General features: G+C 39.5%; 1 protein-coding gene across 2 annotated transcripts in view; it reads left to right on the top strand.

Moving 5' to 3' along the window:
- Positions 1-4,588: 4,588 nt before the first annotated feature.
- Positions 4,589-23,684, top strand: part of Nsun5 (Nop2/Sun-like domain containing protein 5) — a 140,156-nt gene continuing 121,060 nt past the window's right edge. The window contains exons 1-2 of one of the 2 annotated variants that reach the window (XM_070083406.1): positions 4,589-4,879; positions 22,782-22,888. In XM_070083406.1, the coding sequence (XP_069939507.1) occupies positions 4,754-4,879; positions 22,782-22,888 (233 nt within the window). In that variant the 5' untranslated portion in view covers positions 4,589-4,753. The remainder of the gene's footprint in view (positions 4,880-22,781; positions 22,889-23,684) is intronic. The other variant, XM_070083405.1, reaches the window with a different exon arrangement.

Genomic DNA, 23,684 nt, shown 5'->3' with positions numbered 1-23,684 from the left:
AATCATGTTTTTTTTAGTTATCCTTGGTAATTTATACATATGCTAAACTATGCACATATGCATGATAATTGTACTTATGTATACCTGTACCTAAATAAACTTACTAATGAGTTTGTGGCACTATTCCTCCGTCAGATACTGATAAGTTTTTCCCTTATCTTAATATCTTTAAAAGGCCCTCAGTGGAAATAATTCACTTTGTCTGACTTTTTTGGGTTATCCCAGGTTCTCTACACATATCCTGCTATGTATGATAATCTATGTAACTGTATTTGTGTATACCTGAATACACTTACTAAATTACTTATTATGCATCCCATATCCCTCCCGTGGGCAGTAGTCAATTCAAATTCAAATTCAAATTCAAAGTTTATTCTCTATAAAGATTACAATGTTAAATTTACAGAATTTGGTTGTTGTGTGGTTTACATGTAGTTAAATAATGATTAGAGTGTACCACTAGAACGCCTAGCATGGCTAGGCATTTCGGGCAGACTTAGTTTAATTCTTTATTTTAAAATATTACAAATTATGAGGTAAGTTGGTATTATGGCTAAGTGACTAAATACTAGCTTGTGAGTTTAGCAATGTGAATGCTTTTGTTTTGGCACAGTACATAGTTTCAGTATTGGAGTATCATAGGATTCATTATTTTAAGACTGAGATTAATATTTCTGTTTATGGTCAAATGGGTGAGTGAGTGTAAGTGTGAACCACCAGGTGGTATTCGTGTAGTTAGTTGATGGGGTGTATCAGGGAGAAAAGATGTTTTCTAATGGTAGTTTTGAAGGTGATGAATGTGTCTGCAGTTCTAGAGTTCTCAGGTAGGGTGTTCCAGATTTTAGGGCCTTTGACATACATTGAATTTTTGTAAAGGTTTAGTCGGACACGGGGAATGTCGTAGAGATGTTTGTGTCTGGTGTTATGCCTGTGGGTTCTGTCACAACTATCAAGAAAGCGTTTTAGGTCAAGGTTGATATTGGAGTTTAAGGTCCTGTAGATGTAGATTGCACAGTAGTAAGTGTGGATGTACTGAACAGGGAGTAAGTTTAGATCTATGAAGAGTGGGGAGGGGGGTGTTGCCAGGGATGGGATTTAGTGATTATTCTTACTGCAGCTTTTTGTTGGGTTATTATTGGCTTTAGGTGTGTTGCTGCAGTTGATCCCCAAGCACAAATAGCATAGTTGAGGTATGGATAAATAAGTGAGTGGTATAGTGTGAGAAGGGCATTTTGCGGCATGTAGTATCGTATCTTGGAGAGGATCCCAACCGTTTTGGATACTTTTTTGGTTATGTGTTGGATATGGGTGCTGAAATTCAGGTTGTTGTCAAGGTATAGGCCTAGGAATTTGCCCTCATTATGTCTGGTAATTAGAGTGTTGTCGATCTTAATGTTAATTTGTGCATCTCCTGCTCTGCTACCAAACATAATATAGTAGGTTTTGTCAGTGTTAAGCGTAAGTTTATTGGCTGTCATCCAAGTCGATATTTTGATCAGCTCCTACTTAACAATGGTGTTGAGGGTGGCAAGATTAGGGTAAGAGATGACATAAGTCGTGTCGTCAGCAAAGAGAATGGGTTTCAGGTGTTGGGATACGTATGGAAGATCATTGATGTATATGAGGAAGAGCAGGGGACCAAGGACACTTCCCTGCGGAACTCCAGTATCAAGTGGCCGTGTTGTTGATGGTGTGTCTTTAATGGTGACATACTGATACCTATTAGTAAGGTAAGATTTGAAATAAGCAAGCGCATGGCCTCTTATACCGTATGGAGGTTGTCGTAGGATGTCGTGGTCTACTGTGTAGCTTTTCTTAGGTCAATAAAAATTCCTAGTGGATATTCCTTATTTTCCAATGCTGTGTAAAGCAGATCTAGCATTTTTATGATTGCATCATTAGTGCTTTTATATTTCCTGAATCCAAATTGGCAGGGGTTGAATATGTTTTGTGTTGTTATAAATGAATATAGTCTCCTGTGCACGAGTTTCTCAAAGATTTTGGATAGCAATGGTAAGTTTGATATTGGCCTATAGTTGTTTAAGTCTGTAGGGTCACCACCTTTATGTATTGGTGTAACCCTTGCCATCTTGAGTAGTTTCGGGAAGGTGCTAGTTTCAAGTGACTTGTTAAAAAGTAATGAAATAGCATGCGAAAGGATATGGGCCGCTCGCTTGTACAGTAATGGTGGGACATTAGACAGATTCCCTGAGTTGTTTTTAAGTGACTTTATAATCTCGGTGACTTCCGAGGGCTCAGTTGGTGCAAGATAGAAGGAATTTGGGAAATTCCCATCTAGGTATTCCCTGGCATGGGCATTGGTATGTGGGATTTTATTGGCGAGATTAGATCCTATGGTTGAGAAGAAGTCGTTTATCTTGTTAGCTGTGTCAGTGGGATGTAGTGGTGTTTCATTAGGTTTAGTTAGGACAATATTCTTGTTTTTTTTTCAGTTTGTGGGTCCCTAGAATCTGAGAGAGTGTTTTTCAGGTCTTTTTTATATCTCCTCTAGTGTCTGTGAATCTACTGGAGTAGTATAGTTGTTTGGCTTTCTTTATTACTTTGGTGAGAGCTGATGAATAGTGTTTAAGAATATCTTTGTGTATTAAGCCCTGTCTATATTGCTTTTCATATTGGTGTTTCTTGTCAATGGATTTCAGAATGGTACTGGTTAGCCATGGGCAACCAAGCCGTTTGTTTGTGATCTGTTTCGTTTTTATAGGACAATGTTTGTTGTATAGTCTAAGTAATTTGTTAAGAAAAATGTCTGTCCAGTCATCAATACCATTGGCCTTGGAGAATTCTGTAGGCCAGTCAACAATCTCTAGGTCAGCTGTGAACTTCCTTATTGAGGCCTCGTCATGGAGTCTAAATGAGACTTTGTTGAATTCAAGTGGTGGTTTACTAATGTTTGTCGGGAGGAAGGTAGGGTAGTGGTCTGTAGTGCTATCTGTGATTATCCCTGATTTAAGGGGGGCTAGGATATTGGTCCATATGTGGTCTATTATGGTTGCACTTGTCTCAGTGAGCCTGGTTGGTTTAGTTATTGTTGGTATGAGAAGTGTGTTGTTCATATTGTTGATGAAATCAGTTACAGGCTGATCATCTAGTAAGCCAAGGTTGATGTTGAAGTCTCCAGCTAAGAGAAGGTGGTGCTTATTCATTTGTCTGTTTGTTATTAGTGACTTTAATTTCTCACTGAAATTTGGGATGTTTGTGTGAGGTATCCGGTAAATGGCACCGATTGTTATAGGTGTCTTAAGGTTTTTTACAGTAAAATTAGCAAAAATGTATTCCCCATATTCATCACTAAAGCAAGTGGTGCTAATAAAAGATAATTGGTTAGAGTAATAGATTGCAATACCACCCCCAACTTGGTTTGGTCTGCAGTTGTGAATTGCTGTGTATCCTGGTAGAGGGTAGATATCTATTGTGTCCTGCTTAAGCCAGGTCTCAGTAAGAATAATGCAGGAGAAGGGTGTCTTTAGCGATTCAAGGAGTGCCAGGAGGTCATCATAGTGTTTGCTTAAGTACCTGATGTAGTAGTTAAGTACTGATAGACTTTTAGCATTGTTTAGGATAGTGCTGGCTTGTGTTGCTGTGTAATAAAGGCAGTTACTTTCCAATAGGTTTTGATTGGGTGTCAGATTATGGAGGTTTAGATCAGGGTCAACGTGATCAATCAACTTCTAGGTTTAAATTAGAGGTACATAATAGGTCCAGGGGCTGGGCAGCAAAGTTTTGAGAGCTAGTAAATGTGTACCTATTACTGTAATCTATCCCCTCTTTGATGTACACTTGTTAACCCTTTTGGGGCCTAGTCCCTGGGCCTTTTATGTATCCATATACTCTTGCTACCGTCCACAGGATTGATATGGAGTGCACAATAAACTAGCCACCTCGGTGGCAAAATCTAATCTAATCTTTGATGTAAATATAAATAACTCGGTTTACCTTATTCCTAATATATCTCCATTTTACTGTTTAAATAATAATGTAATAATTAAATAATAATGACCCGGTGGTCTGGTGGCTAAAGCTCCCGCTTCACACACGGAGGGCCCGGGTTCGATTCCCGGCGGGTGGAAACATTTGACACGTTTCCTTACACCTGTTGTCCTGTTCACCTAGCAGCAAATAGGTACCTGGGTGTTAGTCGACTGGTGTGGGTCGCATCCTGGGGGACAAGATTAAGGACCCCAATGGAAATAAGTTAGACAGTCCTCGATGACGCACTGACTTTCTTGGGTTATCCTGGGTGGCTAACCCTCCGGGGTTAAAAATCCGAACGAAATCTTATCTTATCTTATCTTACAAGGACCGCAATGGAAATAAATCACATTGACTTTCTTGGGTTATCCTAGGTAATCTACACATATGCTATGTATGATAATTTATTTATGTAACAGTATTTATGTGTACCTATACCTGAATAAACTTACTTATTTACTTAATGAGTTATTTATGTAGACTTAGATGGGTAGTGCACTCAGCTCACACACTGAGGTCTGGAGTTCGAATCTCCGGTACCACTGGATAACATTAGGACGTGTTTCCATAAGACACCTGCTGTCCATGTTCACCCCTCACTAGCCATCAGTATAAAATAGGTACCTGGGTGTTAGTCGACAGGTGTGGGTCACATCCTGGGACAAAACTGACCTAATTTGCCCGAAATGCTCAGCATTTAGAGGGGGACTGAGAGTAGTGAGCTGTGGTGGCCCTCATAACCTTCAACAACAAGAACAACAAGATGGACACAAAGCCACAACATTCTGTACCAGTGCCTCGGTTATACAAAGAAGCCAGTAAAATATTGAGACGCTATGAGAACAAAGAAGGCGCTATCAAGACACTGGTGTACAAAGGAAAATATAAAGTGAGTTAAGAAGTAAAAGAATGATTGGTGAGCTTAGTGTCTTGTTTGGGGAATGACAAGTATATCTTCCTATAACCAACCGTAAAGTTCCATAAAGAACTTGGTGGTTGGGATAAGATAAGAGATAAGATTTCGTTCGGATTTTTAACCCTGGAGGGTTAGCAACCCAGGATAACCCAAGAAAGTCAGTGCATCATCGAGGACTGTCTAACTTATTTCCATTGGGGTCCTTAATCTTGTCCCCCAGGATGCGACCCACACCAGTCGACTAACACCCAGGTACCCATTTGCTGCTAGGTGAACAGGACAACAGGTGTAAGGAAACGTCGAATGCTTCCACCCGCCGGGAATCGAACCCGGGCCCTCCGTGTGTGAAGCGGGACTTTAGCCACCAGGCCACCGGACCGGGCGGGGGATGAAATGCTGCTGCCGAAGTGCTCATGATCCAAAGAATGTGAGCTACCCTCCCCGCCCTTGGCTGAAACCTGATTACTTCCCCACGCCACAGACATAAAATTTTAATTTTCGGATTTTTAACCCGGAGGGTTAACTACTCAGGATAACCCACTAAAATCAGTTTGTCATCAGGAACTGTTTGTCCTATTTCCAGTGGGCTCCTTTAATCTTGTACCCCAGGATGCGACCCACAATAGTGGGCTAACACCTGGGTACCTTCTTACTGCGAGGTGACCAGGGACACCAGACACATGTAAGGAAACATACCCAACATTTCACCAGTGCTGGGGATTGCTCCCCGACCCTCAGTATTTCACCTGAGACGCTACCAACCAAGCCACAAGTATCCTCGTGGAAACATTGAGCATATTTCCTTACACCTGTTCACCTCGCAGACCCCTAAAATTATTATTGCTGTGTGTCCACTTTTTGTTTTTAAATTCTTCTTAAATGGTAAAAAATCTTTTTCTTACAATAATGACACCAAAAGTATGAAATGTGATGGAGAACTTTCAGAATTATGCAGGTGCAAACATAGCAGTCTGGGCACAATTTATGCATCTGCAATTTCTATTTTAAGCCAATTTCATTACTCAGTTTAACCAAGTTCTTAAATAATTTGCTAGTATGCTTTCCGTCCTATCAATTGAGGACAAGAAACTGCTAATTTAACTATTACAGCTACCCTATAAATTGCACAGAATTTGATTTGGTCAATTTTGCTGTAGACATTCATGGCACTAAATCAGTATTTCCTCCGATCATTAATCCTAGGCCTCTCCTATATTACATTTGCTTTCTGTTTTGATTTCATACCACAAAAATAGATTTTCTCTATTTCTTGGATAATAAAATACATTAGGGCCCCACTTATACAGCAGGTTAGGTTCCAGGCTACTGCAGGAAAATGGACATCGCCGGAAAGCAGAATGCCATTTGTTTCCATTTACAAATGTCAGATAATAAATTTACACTAACATATATTAAGTCAGGAATGGAACAAGGCATTAAAAAACAATACAAAGTAAAATACACACACAGTACACTCACCTCAGAATATTTGTAGTCTTAATGTAGGGTGAGAAGTGAGTAGTGTTTATTGTAAGAAGTTAGGTGTGGTAGGTATGGTAGCCAGCCAGGCCACCCCACCCACACATAATATACTTCGGCATTTAAAGAGCCCTAGAGCAATAAAATGCATGTAGTGTACACACATTATGTACCTTAAAATATTTGTTGTCTTAATGGTCTTAATATAGTGTGCAAGGTGAATAGTAGGGTAGGTAGGTATTGAATAGTGTGGTAGGTATTGTAACCTCATCTGGCCACCCCACCAACACATTATATACGTACTAGTCATTTAAAGCATCCTAGAGCTATAAAATGCATTTACAGTACACCTGTTACTTTCCTTAAAATATTTGTTGTCTTAATGTAGGGTGAGAGATGAGCAAACGAGATTGAACGAATAAATGAGAGAGAGAGAGAGAGAGAGAGAGAGAGAGAATTAGAATTAGAATTAGAATTAGTACATGAGAGAGGACAGACTTGAGTTATGTAAACAAACCAGCCGAATGCGTATGGTTTTAGTTCACTCCTGCAAGCTGACTTGAAAAGATCTCATATTTATGTTAATTTATTCTACTGTGGGTATATTTATCATGTTTATATGTTACGTTTCCCTGGAGTTTACCTGGAGAGAGTTCCGGGGGTCAACGCCCCCGTGGCCCGGTCTGTGACCAGGCCTCCTGGTGGATCAGAGCCTGATCAACCAGGCTGTTGCTGCTGGCTGCACGCAAACCAACGTACGAGCCACAGCCCGGCTGATCAAGAACTGACTTTAGGTGCTTGTCCAGTGCCAGCTTGAAGACTGCCAGGGGTCTGTTGGTAATCCCCCTTATGTGTGCTGGGAGGCAGTTGAACAGTCTCGGGCCCCTGACACTTATTGTATGGTCTCTTAACGTGCTAGTGACACCCCTGCTTTTCATTGGGGGGATGGTGCATCGTCTGCCAAGTCTTTTGCTTTCGTAGTGAGTGATTTTCGTGTGCAAGTTCGGTACTAGTCCCTCTAGGATTTTCCAGGTGTATATAATCATGTATCTCTCCCTCCTGCGTTCCAGGGAATACAGGTTTAGGAACCTCAAGCGCTCCCAGTAATTGAGGTGTTTTATCTCCGTTATGCGCGCCGTGAAAGTTCTCTGTACATTTTCTAGGTCGGCAATTTCACCTGCCTTGAAAGGTGCTGTTAGTGTGCAGCAATATTCCAGCCTAGATAGAACAAGTGACCTGAAGAGTGTCATCATGGGCTTGGCCTCCCTAGTTTTGAAGGTTCTCATTATCCATCCTGTCATTTTTCTAGCAGATGCGATTGATACAATGTTATGGTCCTTGAAGGTGAGATCCTCCGACATGATCACTCCCAGGTCTTTGACGTTGGTGTTTCGCTCTATTTTGTGGCCAGAATTTGTTTTGTACTCTGATGAAGATTTAATTTCCTCATGTTTACCATATCTGAGTAATTGAAATTTCTCATCGTTGAACTTCATATTGTTTTCTGCAGCCCACTGAAAGATTTGGTTGATGTCCGCCTGGAGCTTTGCAGTGTCACAAATGGAAGACACTGTCATGCAGATTCGGGTGTCATGTGCAAAGGAAGACACGGTGCTGTGGCTGACATCCTTGTCTATGTCGGATATGAGGATGAGGAACAAGATGGGAGCGAGTACTGTGCCTTGTGGAACAGAGCTTTTCACCGTAGCTGCCTCGGACTTTACTCTGTTGACGACTACTCTCTGTGTTCTGTTAGTGAGGAAATTATAGATCCATCGACCGACTTTTCCTGTTATTCCTTTAGCACGCATTTTGTGCGCTATTACGCCATGGTCACACTTGTCGAAGGCTTTTGCAAAGTCTGTATATATTACATCTGCATTCTTTTTGTCTTCTAGTGCATTTAGGACCTTGTCGTAGTGATCCAATAGTTGAGACAGACAGGAGCGACCTGTTCTAAACCCATGTTGCCCTGGGTTGTGTAACTGATGGGTTTCTAGATGGGTGGTGATCTTGCTTCTTAGGACCCTTTCAAAGATTTTTATGATATGGGATGTTAGTGCTATTGGTCTGTAGTTCTTTGCTGTTGCTTTACTGCCCCCTTTGTGGAGTGGGGCTATGTCTGTTGTTTTTAGTAACTGTGGAACGACCCCAGTGTCCATGCTCCCTCTCCATAGGATGGAAAAGGCTCGTGATAGAGGCTTCTTGCAGTTCTTGATGAACACAGAGTTCCATGAGTCTGGCCCTGGGGCAGAGTGCATGGGCATGTCATTTATCGCCTGTTCGAAGTCATTTGGCGTCAGGATAACATCGGATAGGCTTGTGTTAATCAAATTTTGTGGCTCTCTCATAAAAAATTCATTTTGATCTTCGACTCTCAGTCTGGTTAGCGGCTTGCTAAAAACTGAGTCATATTGGGACTTGAGTAGCTCACTCATTTCCTTGCTGTCATCTGTGTAGGACCCATCTTGTTTAAGTAGGGGCCCAATACTGGACGTTGTTCTCGATTTTGATTTGGCATAGGAGAAGAAATACTTTGGGTTTCTTTCGATTTCATTTATGGCTTTTAGTTCTTCCCGCGATTCCTGACTCCTAAAGGATTCTTTTAGCTTAAGTTCGATGCTTGCTATTTCTCTGACCAGAGAAATAAGACAGACAGTCCTTCATGATGCACTAACTTTGTTCGGCTAGTCTGAGTGGCTGACCCTCCAGGTTAAAAATCTGAATAAATCATGTATTATCTTATCTTACTGGTATGTTCATTGACACTTAATAAGTGTGATTATAAGCCTTACTAAATTCCATTCAGCCAGGTAAGTCCTTTAACCAAGGGATTCACGGAAACTAGTTAGCTAGACTTGAGCCCTGGAGGTCGGAAGCACAGTGTCTGCACTTTGAATGAGGGGTGGGGACATTTTCAGTTGGGAGGGGCATCTGAACTGTATTATCGCACTAGAGTCACTAACTTGACACTTTACATGCTAGACTTAGCATTTTTTGCTCCTCTTTAGAGCTTATTTTTTATAATTTTTGTGGTAGTGCTATATTAGTGTTTTTAACTAAATTTAGCTCTTTTTTTTTATTCTTTTTTTTCAAAATAATGTTTTTTGAAACCTAGTCAAGTATGTAGTAAATATATATATATATGTATGTGATTAACTAGAACCTAAATTAAAAAAAGAAAATAAAGCTATACTAGGTAATGATTCCAGCCTTCTGGTTATTAGAAGACAGGTCCAGTATGGTTTAGCCCCTGATCAGCAGACTGTCTAGATTATGTACCAGATGGATATCTTGGTGTGATGGAAGTATGTGATGTGATGTCTGTGTTCTACAACTCTACCACCTCACCAGTTCTGTTTAGACTCTTGCATGTGTTGTGTCCATCACCCTTGCACACTATTATGCTTGCCCTATTCTTGTCCTAATTATTCATTATGAGCAAGAAATACAGTGGTACCCCGACTTTCGTACTGCTCCCAACTCGAACAATTATGTAAGTGTATTATTGTAAGTACTTTTGTAAGTGTATTTTTGGGGGTCTGAAATGGACTAATTCAATTTACATTATTCCTTTTGGGAGCAAATTTGTTCGATAACGACACGTGAACAACCTTCTGGAACGAATTATGTATGCAACTCGGGTACCACTGTATAATCAGCATTTCCAAGTCCAATGACTACCTACCTGAAGTCTACCTTGAAAGTGTTCTGCGGGTCAACGCCCCCCATGGCCCAGTCCTTAACCAGGCCTCCCGGTGGATCAGGGCTTGATCAACCAGGCTGTTACTGCTGGCCGCACGGAGTCCAATGTACGAACCACAATGTTGAACAGCCTTGTGCACCGAACACTTATTTGTGCTTTCTTTTCGTGTACTAATGGCGCTCCTACTTTTCATTAGGGGTATATTGCACCATCTGCCCAGTCTTTTGCTTTCATAGGGAGTGATTTCTGAATTGAGAATAAAAAAATAGTTAATGAAAGTACAGTGGACCCCCGGTTTACGATATTTTTTCATTCCAGAAGTATGTTCAGGTGCCAGTACTGACCGAATTTGTTCCCATAAGGAATATTGTGGAGTAGATTAGTCCATTTCAGACCCCCAAACATACACGTACAAACGCACTTACATAAATACACTTACATAATTGGTCGCATTGGGAGGTGATCGTTAAGCGGGGGTCCACTGTATTAGGAAACGATACAAAATGTTTTTGTAAGTACTGCAAATGTTCAGTGGTAGCTAAATTAAGATAGAAAGACATAAAAAATGCCATGAAGCACAAGAAAGCTGAAGAAGCATTCAATACACTTAGGACAGTTAATGCTTCAGTTTGAAAACTGAATGATGATGTATGAGAAACAGAGGAAAATATGTTTTTTTTCTCACAGGTGAACATTGTTCATTATGAGTTGTTGACCATTTCATTGACCTTAGTAAAGAACATTTTGTTGATAACTTAGGATGCAAGAATCTTAAATTTGGGAAGGCAAAGTGTAGTGCAGTTTTTCCAAAGTACTTGCACCATATTTAACCCTTTGACTGTTTTGGTCATATATATACGTTTTACGAGCCAGTGTTTCAGACGTATATATACTCAATAATTCTAGCGGCTTCAAATCAAGCAGGAGAAAGCTGGTAGGCGCACATGTGAGAGAATGGGTCTATGTGGTCAGTGTGCACCACATAAAAAAAAATCCTGCAGCACGCAGTGCATAATGAGACAAAAAAACTCCAACCATTTTTTTTGGATTAAAACACCGATTTTGAGGTGTATTTTCGTATAGTATTTATAGTTGTATTCTCATTTTCATGGTCTCACGTGATAAAATGGAAAACATATTGCAGAAATAGAGATGATTTTGATTAGTTTCACGATGAAAACGACCTTGAAATTGAGCTCAAAGTAGCGGAAATGTTCAATTTTTACCAATCTTCAAGAGTAAGCAAATCACACCACACGTCCAATACACATCAACTGGGGAGTCTAATACAGTGGTCCCTCGCTTTTCGTAGTTCTCGGCAATCGTAAATTTCGCGAATCATAGGGGTATTTTCGTATAAACATGGACTCGCTTTTCATAGGTTGACTCGCAAATAGTAGTTCGTCTGGGACGCATACGCACAGTGTGAGCCGGGGAGGCCTCCCTACCCAGCCAGTCTGGCATTGTTTACCAGTGAGTGAAGGTCCCCTCAAGTGCTCCTACGAAATATTTCATAATATTCCACTCATTTTAGTGCTTGCAAGTACTAAATAAGCTACCATGGCTCCAAAGAAAGCTCCTAGTGCCAAGCCTGTGGTAAAGAAGGTGGGAAATATGTACAGTGACAAAGTCTTGGGCCATTTTAGGGAAGTGTTAAAGAGACGCCAGAAACAGAGCTCTTTCCACAGTTACTTTGCGAGACAGGACTAGAGTGACTCTCAAGGTGGTCCTAGTGGCATTAAGAAACAGAGAAGAGAAGCAACCCCAGAGAAGCAATTGGTACCTGAGGTGTTGTGGAAGGGGATTCCCCTTCCAAACTGTAAACAATCCAATCTCTCTCCTCCTCCAGTCACCCATACACTAAGAAAAATCTGAAATGAAGGTAAGTGTTATGCTGTTAATGTTTCATTCATCATTTCCCATTGCATTGTTTATGTACTACATGTATATTTCATGTAAAAAATTTTTTTGTTTTAATACTTCTAGGTGTCAGGAACGGATTAATTGTATTTACATTATTTCTTATGGGGAAAATTGATTCGCAAATCGTAAATTTCGTTTATAGTAGCTCCTCCAGGAACGGATTAATTACGAAAAATGAGGGACCACTGTATTCTTTCATTAGTGCACTGATATTATTTATATGATTTTTACAATAATGCAGTAGTCTGCATAACAGTAAATTTTGTATTTTTTGTATGAATAAAAAATCAAAATAGAAAGCAATAGTAATATAAGAGGGGCCTAGAGACGTGACTAATGAACAGAGGATATGTTATTTTAGTGTCATGAATGTCTACATTGTTTATTCTGGACCCTATTTTGAAATCGACATCTTTTATATTTTGTGTGAAATTGGCCAAATTGCCAATTTCTGACCACTTTATTGGGTAGTTCAAATTGGTGTCAGGAACGAATTAATTGGATTTCCATTATTTTGTATGGGGAAAATTAATTCGCCTTACGATAATTTTGGCTTACAATGAGCTCTCAGGAATGGATTAATATCGTAAGGCGGGGGTCCACTGTATATACGACCGAAACAGTCAGAGGGTTAAAACACTGGAAATTTTGAAAAGTTTCCAGACGTAATTGATAGATGTAGAGCTCACGGAGGATGTAAATGAACAGATTGGTGCCCAGTTGCTGTAATAGTGAAACAGGGAGCCATATAAACAAACTTTTGGCTATAATTTGAAATGTCTCTGTTAGCGAATCGATGTAAAGCAATGTGCCATAAAGTGGCACCCTCCTGTACCTGGTTTGGTGAACTGAGGAATGGGAGAACCAGTTCTGTGTACGTTTTTCTGATCATAAAGGCCAAGTTCCTTGGCAGACACCAGGCTGCAACATGAGACACAGTAAGTTGAAGGGAAGGACACGCACACATTGAACTAGTATCATACGAAAAACTTATGATTTTAATTTTGTATACTCTTTGTTCACATTGGTCATAGCAGAAGAATTATCAATGCCAAGTGTAAAGATCTCTTGGCAGCTCAAGTTCATTATTTTTCAAGGATTCCTATTAACCCTTTACCAGGCATATATTGCATCAACTCTGCAATCACACAGTTCAGTTAGGTCTAAATAAATAACCACACTTTGCTGCTTTCTCTCATAATACCTAATAACTGTATTCAGTAATTTAGTTACTAATATGTCTATTTTCATCTATTACGAAGGTGAATTCATTTCCAATATCAGCTTGTAAGGCATCATTTAACCCTTTGACTGTCGCAAGCCCCTTTCTGAAACTCATTCTATGTCGCAAAATTTTTTGAAAAAAAAAAAATTCTTATGAAATAATAGAGAATCTTTTCCCGATGGTAATGACACCAAAAGTAAGAAATTTGGTCGGAAACTCAGGGAATTACGCTCCCGCGAAGTTAGCGGTCTCAGTGACATATACGCAACGGCAATCTTGCTGACTTTGAGCCCTGTTTTTGGCCAATTCCATTGTTCCAGTTGACCACGATAGGATGTTTTGTATCAACCATCGAAGTTAAAAGGGGTATCTCCATCAGAGGTACACCTGTAGCCATTAGAAACCCTAACAAGATCTTGGGATATGAAATAGACAGGCTGCTCCACTCAACATCTCATGTAAATAAAAAGATCAACATAGCCAAAGCTGGTCTTAACAGTCTCTTTAGATTTAATCAAGCCCCTCCACATGTCAAAAAACATCTGTATAAAATGATAATAAGACCTATACTCAAATACCCATGTGTCCCAATGTCATTAACAACAAAGACCAACATGCTACGGTTGTAACGGGTCCAGAATAGAGCTCTCTGCTTCATTACGGGCACCAGGAGGAGAGAGAGAGTTAAAATGGCAGATTTACATGTACAACAAGATATTACTGCCTTAAATGTGCGCCTTGACACCCTGAAGAAGAAACGACTCTATGCAATGCAAGAACTCTACATGCCAGATAGAGAACATCCTCTCCAAGTTGAAAATACCACGGATTATATCATCAATACTCCTCACAGGACTCAAAGAATGACTCTCCCACAGAGGGTCTGTCGTTTTATCCATAAAGACGATTACCATCGACTAATGATCTTGAGCAGCCTCCCTGCAGATGAAGATGATTGGGTAACACCAGAACCCTTCTATGTTTACTAAGAAAATCATCGCCCCCAATTAGGGAGACATCTTGTATAACATTCTACTGTTAAAATTATGCTACATTTACTATGGCAGGACACCACCTTGTAAGAAGCTAATGTGTCAAGTAATTCTTTATAAACTAGCCAGAAAATTATTGCCTTCATTGTCGTTTAAATATCCATTGTGCAATCGCAAAAAAAAAAAAAAAGCAATTGCAACTTTTATATTTACTACCAATTCAGAGTCATGTACTTATATATCTGTTATATCTATGTGACTCCGATGGGTTAGTATTATACCCCTTCAAGAATATTTTATTATTCCACATACACTTTTTAAATTACACCAAAGTGATTGGGCCACTTACCTTTTATGTCCTACCTCTCTCCCCCCTCCCACCCTTTTCCAATATTTCTATCCTTACCCATCCTTCTTCCTTACCCATCTTACCAAAGCTCTGGTCATAAGAAAAAGAAGAAGTTGACCAAACTCATAGCTATTTCTTTAGAACTCCATTTTTTCTATCAATTGAGTACAAGAAACTGCCCATTTACCAATTTGAACTACCCAATACAGTAGTCAGAAATTGGCAATTTGGCAAATTTCACACAAATTATAAAAGATGCCAGTTTCAAAATAAGGTCCAGAATAAACAATGTAGACATTCTTGGCGCTAAAATAACATGTCCTATGATCATTAGTCACATCTCTAGGCCCCTCTTATATTACTATTGCTTTCTATTTTGATTTTTTATTCATACAAAAAATACAAAATTTACTGTCATGCAGACTACTGCATTATTGTAAAAATGGTATAAATAATATCAGTGCACTAGTGAAAGAATATTAGACTCCCCAGATGACGTGTATTAGACTTGTGGTGTGATTTGCTTACTCTTGAAGATTGGTAAAAATCGAACATTTCCGCTACTTTGAGCTTAACTTCAAGGTCGTTTTCAGGATGTACGGGAAGTCTGCATCAACTATCAGTTCCATCCTAGTGAAGAAAAAAGAAATTAAGGAAGTTGATGTTGCAAAAGGGGTAAATGTGCTAATGAAACAGAGATCGCAAGTAATCGAAGATATTGAGAAGTTGTTGTTGGTGTGGATCAACAAAAAAGAGTTAGCAAGAGATAGTGTTTTGGAGGCGATAATTTGCGAGAAGGGAAGACAGTTCCATGTGGTTCTCACAAAGAAAATGCCTGGAACGAGTGCTGCTGTTAGTGAATTTAAGGCCAGTGTAGGCTGGTTTGACAAATTCAAGAAGCGAACTGGCATACACAGTGTGGTAAGGCATGGCGAGGCTGCAAGTTTGGACAAACATGGGGCCGAAGAATTCGTTGATGAATTCAAGGAGTATGTAGAGGCTGAAGGATTCCTCCTCAAACAAATCTTCAATTGTGACGAAACAGGCCTCTTTTGGAAGAAAATACCAAAGAGGACCTACATCATGCAGGAGGAAAAGGCACTACCAGGACACTAACCAATGAAGGATAGGCTAACTCTTTTGTTCTGTGGTAATGCTAGTGGTGTATCACTCTGAAAATCCATGAGTGTTCAAGAAAAAACAATGTCATCAAGAGTAAATTGTGTGTGATGTAGAAGGCTAACAGTAAGACATGGGTCACGAGGCAAGTTTTCATTGAGTGGGTCAATGAAGTTTTTGGCCCGAGTGTGAAGAAATACTGCCTGGAAAATCAGTTGCCACTCAAGTGCCTCCTGGTAATGGACAATGCTCCTGCTCATCCTCCAGGCTTGGAAGACTATTTGTTGGAGGAGTTTAGTTTCATCACAGTGAAGTTCTTGCCCCCTAATACCACTCTTCTCATCCAGCCCATGAACCAGCAGGTCATATCAAGCTTCAAAAAACTCTACACCAAAGCAATGTTTCAAAGGTGCTTTGAAGTGACCTCGGGACACTGAGTTGACACTTAAGAGGGCTCTGGAGGAATTACTTCAATATCCTCAATTGCATAAGCCTTATAGATGAGGCTTGGCAGGGAGTGACTTCCAGGATGATGAACTCTGCTTGGAGAAAATTGGGCCAGAATGTGTTCTTGAGAAGAATTTTGAAGGGTTTGAGGCTGACCCTGATAACCCTATGCCTGTTGTGGAATCTATTGTGTCTTTGTGGAAGTCCATGGGGTTGGATGTGAGTGGCCAGGATGTGGAAGAGTTTGTGGACGACCACAGGAAAAAGCTAACCACAGAAGAGCTGCAAGACCTTCAACTGGGACTGCAGCAGACTACAGCTGAGGAAATTGCTTCAGAGGAGGAGGAAGAGAGAGGAGTGAATGTACCTTCTTCAGTGATTAAGGGCATGTGTGCAAAGTGGAATAAGTTGCTAAGTTTTGTGATGAAATATCACCCTAACAAAGCTGTTGCAAGCCGTGTCTGTAGTATGTTCAGTGACAGTGCCTTGTCCCATTTTAGACAAATCTTAAAGAGATGCCAGAAACAGACTTCTTTGGACAGATTTTTTTTGTGACAGGGGTCCAGTGACTCTCAAGCTGATCCTAGTGCCAGTAAAAGACAAAGAAGGGAAGTAACCCCGGATAGGGTCTTGATACCTGAATTCCTTATGAACGGGGATTCCCTTTCCAAACAATAACCTCTCCTCCTCCCTCTTCCCCTCCTCGCTGTCTTCCATACGCCAACAAGAGTCTTCAGTAAAGATAAAAGTGATGTTAAATGTTCATTTATCCATTTCATTAGTCATTTATATTTATTTCTCATTAGTTAGTCTCTATCAAATGTATTTTTTGTTAATATTTTTGGGTGTCTGGAATGGATTAATTGGATTTACATTATTTCTTATAGGAAATATTGCTTCAGCTTTTGTACGATTCGGGTTTTCATCAGACTTTTTCGAACAGATGAATCACGAAAACTGAGGTTCCATTGTATTCATATTTTTGCTTCTAAATAGAATGAAAGGAACACATGAAAGACCTGGGAGTAATAATGTTGGCTGACTTTCCTTTCAAAGAACATAATAAGGTAAATGTCATAAGAGCCAGGAAAATGACAGGATGGATAACAAGAACTTTGAAAACAAGGGAAATAATGCCAAATTGCTTCTGCTCTCTTGTTTAAAGTATTGTTTAGTGTTGAGACCCCTGTTCAGGGTGAGGGAGATACCAGAACTGGAGCAGATACAGTTATCATTTATGGCCCACATAGAGCCAATAAAGCATTTAAATTATTGGGAACACCTCAGGGTCCTAAATATATACTTCCTGGAGTGGAGAAGCAGGATACAGGAAAATATATACGTGGAAAGTACTTGAGGGCCTAGGGACAAATCTTTACACTGCCATAACTTTCCGGAGTGAAAGATATGGGAGGAAGTGTCAAATAAAACCAATGAAAAGCAGGGGGTTCTGTTGACACTATAAGAGAACATTATATCAACATCGGTTGCCCCAGATTATTCAAAATTTTACCAGAAGATATCAGAAACACTGCTGGGATGAGTGTAAAAGTCTTCAAGAGGAAACTGGACAAGTATCTTCAAATGCTGGATCAGCCAGGCTGTGATGGATATATGAGCCAGAGGGCTGCTAGCAGCAACAGTCTGATGGACAAGGCAAATACAGTAGGGCCCCACTTATTCAGCAGGTTAGGTTCCAGGCTGCTACTGTAAAGCAGAAATTGCCATAAAGCTGAACATTATTTTTTTACACTTATAAATACAGTGGACCCCCGGTTAACGATTTTAATCCGTGCAAGAGGGATAATTGTTATGCGAAATAATCGTTATGCGAATGAATTTTCCCCATAAGAAATAATGGAAATAAAATTAATCCGTGCAAGACGCCCAAAAGTATGAAAAAAAAATTTTTTTACCACATGAAATGTTAATTTTAATACACACAAACAGAAAAAGGCATGCACAATTACATGACACTTACTTTTATTGAAGATCTGGTGATGATTGATGGGATGGGAGGAGGGGAGAGCATTATCTTCTTACTGTTTAGAAGGGGAATCCCCTTCCATTAGGACTTGAGGTAGTAAGTCCTTTTCTGGGGTTACTTCCCTTCTTTTTTTAATGCCACTAGGGCCAGCTTCAGAGTCACTGGACTTCTTTCGCACAAGATATCTGTCCATAGTGGCCTGTACCTCTCGTTCCTTTATGACTTGCCTAAAGTGTTTCACAACATTGTCAGTGTAATAATCACCAGCACGGCTTGCAATAGCTGTGTGAGGGTGATTTTCATCCATGAAGGTTTGCACTTCAAGCCACTTAGCACAGATTTCCTTTATCTTTGTAGTAGGCAACTTCTTCAATTTCTCTCTCCCCTCCTCTGAACCAGTTTCCCCAGGTCTGGCCTCTTGCTCTTGAAGTTGATCTATCAGCTCATCAGTGGTTAGTTCTTCATTGTCCTCCTCCACCAACTCTTCCACATCCTCCCCACTAACCTCCAACCCCAAGGACTTTCCCAATGCCACAATGGATTCCTCAACTGGCACAGGATTCTCAGGGTTAGCCTCAAACCCTTCAAAATCCCTTTTGTCTACACATTCTGGCCACAGTTTCTTCCAAGCAGAGTTCAAGGTCCTCTTAGTCACTTCCTCCCAAGCCTTACCTATAAGGTTTACACAATTGAGGATATTAAAGTGATCTCTCCAAAACTCTCTTAGAGTCAGTTGAGTTTCTGAGGTCATTACAAAGCACCTTTCAAACAGAGCTTTTGTGTACAGTTTCTTGAAGTTGGAAATAACCTGCTGGTCCATGGGCTGCAGGAGAGGCGTGGTATTAGGAGGCAAAAACTTCACCTTAATGAAGCTCATGTCCCCATAAAGTCGCTCTGCCACGTCTGTAGGATGACCAGGGGCATTGTCTAACACCAGGAGGCACTTAAGTTCTAATTTCTTTTCAGTTAGGTAATTTTTCACATTGGGGGCAAATGCATGGTGTAACCAGTTATAGAAAAATTCCCTAGTGACCCATGCCTTACTGTTTGCCCTCCACAGCACACACAAATTATCCTTGAGGACATTCTTTTGCCTGAACGCTCTGGGAGTTTCAGAGTGATACACTAATAAAGGCTTCACTTTGCAATCACCAGTAGCATTGGCACACATCAACAAAGTAAGCCTGTCTTTCATAGGCTTATGTCCTGGGAGTGCCTTTTCCTCCTGAGTAATGTAGGTCCTGCTTGGCATTTTCTTCCAGAACAGGCCTGTTTCATCACAATTAAACACTTGTTCAGGTTTCAGTCCTTCAGTTTCTATGTACTCCTTGAATTCCTGCACATATTTTTCAGCCGCTTTGTGGTCCGAACTGGCAGCCTCACCATGCCTTATCACACTATGGATGCCACTACGCTTCTTAAATCTCTCAAACCAACCTTTGCTGGCCTTAAATTCACTCACATCATCACTAGTTGCAGGCATTTTTTTAATTAAATCCTCATGCAACTTCCTAGCCTTTTCACATATGATCGCTTGAGAGATGCTATCTCCTGCTAGCTGTTTTTCATTTATCCACACCAATAAGAGTCTCTCAACATCTTCCATCACTTGCGATCTTTGTTTCGAAAACACAGTTGAACCTTTGGCAAGAACAGCTTCCTTGATTGTCTTTCTGGTGCCCACAATAGTAGCGATGGTTGATTGGGGTTTCTTGTACAGCTTGACTAGGTCGGCTATACGCACTCCACTTTCATACTTATCAATGATCTCTTTCTTCATTTCTATAGTAATTCTTACCCTTTGAGGTGTAGGGTTGGCACTAGAAGCTTTCTTGGGGCCCATGGTCACTTATTTTCCAGAAACAGCACCGAAAATACTGTAATAATACGAAATATTCCGAGTGTATGCTTGGATGTTACCGCGGAGGCTGGCTGGTAAACAATGGGACGGGCGGCACATGTGAGGCTGGCTGAGGGCACATTGGACGCGTCTCGGACGAAAATCGGTGAGCGGGTTTTTAATCGGTATGCGCGGCAAAAATTTTGCGATAAAAGTAATCGGTATGCGGAAAAATCGCTATGTGATGCCATCGTTATGCGGGGGTCCACTGTACAGTATATATAAATGCCAGATAACAAGTTTATACCAACACATATTAAGTTAATAGTAGAACTAGGTATTAAAAAACAATAAAAGTAAAGTACATTGACTTACCCTAAAATATGTGGAGTCTTAATGTAGGGTGAGAGGTGAGTATTTATTGTAGAAAGTCAGGTGTGGTATCTCCTATACACCAGCTACCATACCTACATGAAATACTATATGACTTAAATTTAAAGCACTCCAGAGCTATTATTATTAATACCATTGACATACCTTGTTCACTGAGTTTAATAATTTCTAACAGCTACCCTTAGATGCCTTCATAAACGAGAGAGAGTGAATAAATGAGAGAAAACGAGTAAACAAGAGAGGAGGAGATGCTGAGAATTGTGAACATATGAAGGCATAAGGGGAGTCACTCAGTTAGACATGTATTAATACCTTTCTACCTTTCATAATAATGTCAATAATATTTTATTTTGACATCATGCACGTTTATATGCAGAGCATTTCGGGCAAACTTAAAATTAACTTAAGGATAATTAGGCAATAACCGTACATATGGTCATTAGATGAGTTACAATGAATACAAGAGAAGAGAATTGAGTATTCTATTAGGTCAGCTATATGGCTTTAATAAGTCTTGTTAACATGTGCAATTTTGATTATTAACCTTAGGTGGCCAAAATGGAGTGATTAACATTTGAGATGAATGCCGATATTGAGAGTAAGTATGTATATATTTCTAGACAATAGTAGGTGACCAAGGCAGGTGAAAATGTTCACCTGTCAGTGTCTTTGTGACTATTTGAGTATCTATTATTAGTGTCAGAACAAACATTGGCTATGAAATCACAAGAACTACTACAATTTGTAATTATCATAGCAAAAAATTATATAAATAAAAAAAAATGAGAAAAAAAGGTTTATTGGCAACAGTTCTGCAAGCGGCAGGACTCCATGTTGCACTCAGGTGGGCATCCAGTGCCAACTTCGCGGTCTTATATCTCAGTAAGTACTGATCCTAAATTTTTTTATGTGGTCTTAATACACGCAGAAAATTGCCCTATTTAATGAATTTTTTTTTTTTTTTTAATTATTCGGAGTGCTGGAAGTGAAAATCTAGATCTACGTTTGGACAGTTTAACCCTTTCAGGGTTTTCAATGTACTAGTACGGCTTATGCACCAGGGTTATTGACGTACTAGTACGCGTAAATTCTATCACCTTCAAATCTAGCGAGAGAAAGCTGGTAGGCCTACGTATGAAAGAATGGGTCTATGTGGTCAGTGTGCACAGTATAAAAAAAATTCTGCAGCACAGTGCGTAATGTGAAAAAAAAACTTAGACCGTGTTTTTGGTTTAAAACAGTGGCTTTGCACTGTATTTTCGTATGGTATTTATACACAAATAACCCGCACATAAAAGAGAGAAGCTTACGACGACGTTTCGGTCCGACTTGGACCATTGACAAAGTCAATGGTTATTTGTGTATCGTTCCAGTCACGGTATTGTGCCTTTTTGTTATTTATGGTATTTATGGTTGTATTCTAGTTTTCCTGTTTTCACTTTTTAGAGTGGAAGACATATTACAGAAATTGAGATGATTTTGATTGGTTTCACGATGAAAAGTACCTTGAAATTGAGCTCAAAGTAGCAGAAATGTTCGATTTTTACCAAAGTTCAAAAGTAAACAAATCATGCCATGTGTCCAATACACATCAACTGGTGAATCTAATATTCTTTCACAAGTGCACTGATATTATTTATACCATTTCTACACTAATGCAGTAGTCTGCATAACAGTAAATCTTCTATTTTTTTGTGAGAATAAAAATTCAAAGTGGAAAGCAAAGGAAATGTAAGAGGGGCCTGGGGACATGACTAATGAACAGAGGAAATGTTATTTTAGTGCCAGGAATGTCTGTCTTGTTTATTCTGGACCCTATTTGGAAATTGGTATCTTTTGAAATTTGTGGGAAATTGGCAAAATTGCTAATTTCTGACCACTTTATTGGATAGTTGAAATCGGTAAATGGGTGGTTTCTTGTACTCATTCGATAGAAAAAAGAAGGAGTTCTAGCGAAATAGTTATGATTTTTGTTGACTAGTATACTGGAGTTGGCTGAAAATAGGGCTCAAAGTGGGCGAAATCGCTGATGCATAAACATCGTTAAGACCGCTAACTTCATGAGAGCATAATTCCGTAAGTTTTCCATCAAATTTCATTCTTTTGGTGTCATTATGATTGGAAAAAGATTCTCTATCTTTTCATAAGAAAATATTTTTTTTTTTCCGAAAAATTTTTGACCCTGAGAACAAGTTTTGGAGAGGGCCTCTCGACCCTGAAAGGGTTAAGGGTTAAGAAACTTAGAGTTTTAAAGATAATACTACTGTATATGTATTTACATGAATGGGTGATAGTAAGTTAATAATGTAGTCCTTCCCTCGTGTGTTAATGGGTGATGTTCCTTCACACATTATTTGCCAGGTAATATCATCATCACCATCATTAGTATTTACCTGTAAAATTCTTGTATTCCAGAACTTCGGAAGAATATACGGGTTGCTTTGCAAAACAGTGGAGAACTCTGCTGCAATAAAGGCCGCTCTTGTTGAATCAAGTTTATATACCAATGAACCAAAATTTGAGTAAGTCCTTGATTAGTTTCTTAGTATTGCATTTGTTTTATGGATATACTAGAAATGTTGACAGGGATCATAGCATATATTGCCTTATCTATAGGTGTGCAGTGGTTTCACCTAAGCCATAGAAAAGTAGCTATGCTAACTTTCCTGACTCATTTTTTAGCCCTCACTTTTATGTACGTATTAATCTTATTGATAATTTGTTTCATAGGTACTTTCTCTGTTTCAACCCTTCTTAATCATCATGATGTATGGTACATATGTAGATGAATATAAATAGATAGCGTGTCCATCTCACAGTTAGTGGACAGCAGGTTGAACGTCCACTCCATGTTGAGTGACCCCTATGGGTTAAATGATTCACAAATAAAATAAAAATTCTTTCATCATATTTGTAGGCTCTGTAGAGATAACACTGAGAGGTTTGTATCTTTCAGTGTGTATATACTGAGAGTTTACTTTTTTTTTTTTTTAACCCTTTGAGGGTCAACAGGTCTTCTTAGAGACTCGTTCTCAGGGTCGGCCAAATTTAAAAAAAAAAATAATTTTTTCTTATGAAAAATAGTTTTTTTTTTTTTCTAAATATTATAGGCTAAACAAAAATTTTTTACCATCAATACTTACGGAGATATGGAGGCGTGAAGTTGATGAAAAAGGGGGACAATGTGGCAACATCGCCGACTGCCGTCTCCCAGTATTCTTTTATTTACTTTCTTATGTACTAATTTCTGTTATTTTTTAATTTTTCTTTTTCCAAGTAACTTTTATGGCCTGTGAGACCAATATGATCAGTATTTTG

This window comes from Cherax quadricarinatus, chromosome 9 (genome assembly GCF_038502225.1).
Source record: "Cherax quadricarinatus isolate ZL_2023a chromosome 9, ASM3850222v1, whole genome shotgun sequence".
In the NCBI taxonomy this organism is placed as follows: domain Eukaryota; kingdom Metazoa; phylum Arthropoda; class Malacostraca; order Decapoda; family Parastacidae; genus Cherax; species Cherax quadricarinatus.
This window is presented reverse-complemented; position numbering and strand designations above follow the sequence as displayed.